The 4,030-nt window shown below is 34.0% G+C and overlaps 1 protein-coding gene across 1 annotated transcript; it reads right to left on the reverse strand.

Annotated features, from left to right (window-relative positions):
• Nucleotides 1-214: 214 nt before the first annotated feature.
• LOC143628729 (putative magnesium transporter NIPA8) lies at nucleotides 215-3,263 on the reverse strand. The gene is made up of 13 exons (XM_077098232.1): nucleotides 3,100-3,263; nucleotides 2,423-2,507; nucleotides 2,263-2,324; nucleotides 2,077-2,162; nucleotides 1,918-1,991; nucleotides 1,736-1,838; nucleotides 1,507-1,635; nucleotides 1,323-1,422; nucleotides 1,110-1,229; nucleotides 931-1,021; nucleotides 770-821; nucleotides 588-675; nucleotides 215-491 (listed from the first exon to the last, which is right to left on the reverse strand). Exons 1-13 carry the CDS (start codon nucleotides 3,190-3,192, stop codon nucleotides 273-275), a joined length of 1,302 nt encoding a protein of 433 aa, XP_076954347.1. The 5' UTR covers nucleotides 3,193-3,263; the 3' UTR covers nucleotides 215-272.
• Nucleotides 3,264-4,030: the final 767 nt, after the last annotated feature.

Consider the following 4,030-nt stretch of genomic DNA (forward strand, 5'->3'; position numbering starts at 1 on the left):
ACAACGAACCTGCTTCACGACATTTTTGATACTCGTGACCCTAACATTCTGACGACGTTTTTCCAAGTCTCGGTTAATAAACTGTAAAGACCTATATTGGCCAAAAAAAAATTAAGAATCATATTCATAGGAGACATACATCCAAATCCAATTCAACCAATCAAACAACTATACAATCTCCTAATGACTCGTGCTGCGCTTCCCTCTTTCCCATTACTACAACCACACTCCTTCCATTAGAACACATATATAACACTCATACATCCCGTTTACTAATCCTCTTCACTAGAAATACTTTCCAGCATATTTACAGTTTCTTCCACCACCGGAATCCTATTCCATCCCGATGGGCTTCTCAACGACAGCATCTTTGACCGGTCAGCGTTGCCTCCTCGGAATCCCGTCATCTTTGATGACACCATAGGCATTGCAAGAACTGATGATGCATGCATCGTATCATCTCCCATACCCAACAACAGCGTGCAAGTACTCTGCAAACAAAAAGGTCAAACAAATAAAAAATTAAATTCCAATTCCGTCTTTTGATTCTATTCCGTCTGGAATTACCGAATTAGAATTTGCATAACCTTTGCCCTGATGACTGCAGCTGTGGCTTTTGCTGCCAATGCTCTTCCAAACGACTTCATATCCTTGATTTGCGAGTCTTCAATCAACCTTTAAAAAAACACTCAGTTAGCCAACCGTCTGTACTTGTAAAAGTCAACACCAGAGGATTTCATATTTACATTCTTTTTGTAGCCAAACTAACCTTTCTACTTCAATGTTGACTTTTAATGAGGGACTTTCCTTGGCCTCTCCTGCTGTGAATCAAAGAAACAAAACAAACAAGTTTCCAATGCTGAACTGAGAAGGGGCAGTTTGTAATTCTGACACGTTTTTACGTCTGTATAAATATATATATATATATACCTTTCGAGTCATCAGGTGCCAACAATGAAATTCCTATGAATACTGAAAGCATTCCCAAAATAAACATCACCGTCCTCAAGGCATCAAAGACCTGATATAGAAGATACATGCAATGTTGTATAATATATACAAAGACTCTCTCTCTCTCTCTCTCTCTCACACACACACACACACAGTACCTGGTATTCCTGGAAATATACAAATCCAGTACAAATAGAGAAAAACGTCCAAGCGATTTGAAACATGGGGACTATCAGTATAGCATCAAACTGTGATAATCCTTCATTCAACCTTGCCATCTGTGAAAAGATAAATCAATATTAACCAAATTTGAATATTAATTATGCATCCATTAAAACAAACCAGTAAATCTTGAAACTACTAATCATTACCCAAAATCCAGCAGTTAATAGGAACAATAAAAGAATTGAATACGTGAACCAGCTATCCAGGCGATATGAACTTGACATGGACAATCTTAAAAGATTTGAACTGAAAAAGAAAAATCGATTGTCAAAGTTGAAGTAACACGAATTAGAACATTCTAGAAGATTATATTATTAATCAACTACTCACAGTGACTTTGCAAACAGAACCGAACACGATCCAACGGCTCCTGAAACTACTGCAAATGAAAAGGGAAGCAGTAGTTTCCAGTAGGGTGCAAGTTCTTTTCCTGGAATAGCAAGCAGCGATTCTCCTCTCCTGATTATCAAGATTTATAAAAGCAATTTAACGAAAGTAAAACTAATATAATCAATTTATTGATAACAATGTTTAATGTCATATGCTTCTAAGTTCTAACCTGTATACATAGTGATGCATGACAACCACCACCACCAGAAGTAGACAATAAAACAGGAAAACAATGTGACTGTACTTCTCTGCCAATTGCTCCTGTGTGTAAACTGTAAAAATCCAAAAATAATTATTTCAAAAGAAGAAGATCATAATTTAAGATATAACCCAACTTTTTTTTTGGTATACCAGGTGATTGGTGATTTCCAAATGCAACTAGAAAGGTGTTTCCAAGGACGATAAAAGTTGTGGCAACTAATACTCTACATAATTATAAATATACAGATGTTAATTTTCAAATCATATAATTAGAAGAAAAAAGAATATGCTGCAAATTTAAGAACATACTTGACAGTTACTGTTTTGTTCAAGACAAAGTAAGAAAACACGATGTTTGACACAAATTGTACAGATCCCAATGCAGCAAGAAGTGACTGTTCAAACAGAAAATTTGTATTAAATTGGAGTAAATAAATAAATTGCATCCAATTTATTTTGTATTAAATTGAAGTCATTAAGTATATTCATACGGACCTGGGCAGCATATCCAAATGAAATAAAGTTAAGAGCGTTTCCAAAAGTGAAAAATAGAATACCTGTGAACATATCGAAATAAAAACATCGTGAAGCATAACTTAACAGTAACAAATAGAAATAATAATAATAATAAGAGTACGAGTGATTTTAGGGTTACCTATTCTCCAAGATTGGAAGCTTATAATAGGCCTCAATATTGTCTTTCCATCTATACCATCACCTAGCATTGCATGTCTGTCTCTCTAGAATAGTTTTACAACACCCGATAAAACTTATGATTAATAACAAATATGATAATGCGAGAGGGAATCTATGACAGAAATAGGCTAAATCTTTCACACTGAACAATATACAAATTGAATGATATAGAATGAATTTTACAGTTCTCCCGATTTTAGCAATCAACTTTAAATGAGGCGTAAAGCAGACATCAACCTACAGTTTGTTACCAACTTTAGCAACCATGTTTGATTTTGTTACTGATTGTAGCAAGGAACTACCATTATTATTGCTGATTTTTAAAAAATCGTTAAAATGGCGCCTTATTTGTCATTTTAGCGTATTTATGTATACAATATGTTTGCATTTTTGCAAACTTAACATATAAGCTTATTTTTTAATTTCTTTTTCACGTAAGCTTTTCTTTGCATATGTGCAATCTGATGTGGTGGATAGCATACACTTTACGCGTAACATCAGTTAAAGAATTGGCTTCTATTTTGCAGCTAGTTGAAGAAGGTTGCCAAAATGGGGGGAAAGTGTAATGTTTGTTTCTAATTCGTGCCGTTTGCCCTTACTGGAAACCTCATAATACAAGAAAGAAGCTTTAGGTACCTCATCATGACCCAGTTTAAGAAGATTAGTTCCAAAGTTAATGGCGATGCTGCCAAAAAGATTGATGAAAGCTCCAATCACCCACTCGCCCATAGATTAAAAATCACTATGTGACAATGGTGATTCTAGATTATGTAAGCAAGATGGTGCTTGAACAATAAACCAGTAGTTAAGAGACACTTTCTTCAAATCCCATTAGTAAGTCCACTTTGTGTTGATAGATTTGGGAATTAATTGCCTGCAATCTTTTATATCACATAGAATATATTAGGTTTCAACCAATTAAAGTCACATGCATCCAATGAGCACTAACAATTGCAGAACTAAACGACTAATTATCATAGAAAGCAAGCCCAAAAACCGTTCCGAAACCAAATAAACTGAAAAAACCAAACCCGAAAAACCAAACCCAAACAAATGTCAATGGTTTGGCTTTATGTTTTTGTAGAAACCAGACTTACGGTTGGGTTTTGGTTTTGTATGCAATAAAAAACGAACCGATGTGAATTTATAGATTATAAGTTTTTATTTTAAGTCACTTACAAGAATTTAATATATATGTAACTCAAATATTTTAGCTCAAATGTATAATAATCTATTACTTAATAATTAACAAAAAGATTTAGGCCCAAATTCATTAATTTGAGCAAAAACAATTTTTCTGCCCGAAATTTTCACGCTAAATAGATTTAGGCCCAAATTCATTATTTTGAGCAAAAACTATTTTTTCTGCCCAAAATTTTCACGCTCAAAGATTTAGGCCCAAATTCATTATTTTGAGCGACAACTATGTTTTCTGCCCGAAATTTTCACTCTAAAAAGATTTAGGCCCAAATTCATTATTTTGAGCAAAAACTATTTTTTCTGCCCAAAATTTTCACGCTCAAAGATTTAGGCCCAAATTCATTATTTTGAGCGACAACTATTTTTT

Source organism: Bidens hawaiensis, unplaced genomic scaffold (assembly GCF_021521415.1).
Source record: "Bidens hawaiensis isolate Kalapana, Puna unplaced genomic scaffold, B.hawaiensis_p1.1 tig00005061_1, whole genome shotgun sequence".
Classification (NCBI taxonomy): Eukaryota; Viridiplantae; Streptophyta; class Magnoliopsida; order Asterales; family Asteraceae; genus Bidens; species Bidens hawaiensis.

Bases quoted from the DNA above. Each gene is read 5' to 3' on its own strand.
- LOC143628729 (XM_077098232.1), bottom strand. From the start codon at position 3,192: ATGGGCGAGTGGGTGATTGGAGCTTTCATCAATCTTTTTGGCAGCATC. The intron at 2,508-3,099 runs GTACCTAAAGCT...AAACTATTCTAG, and splicing joins TTAAACTGGGTCATGATGAG to AGAGACAGACATGCAATGCT. The intron at 1,839-1,917 runs GTATACCAAAAA...GGATTTTTACAG, and splicing joins TGGAAATCACCAATCACCTG to TTTACACACAGGAGCAATTG.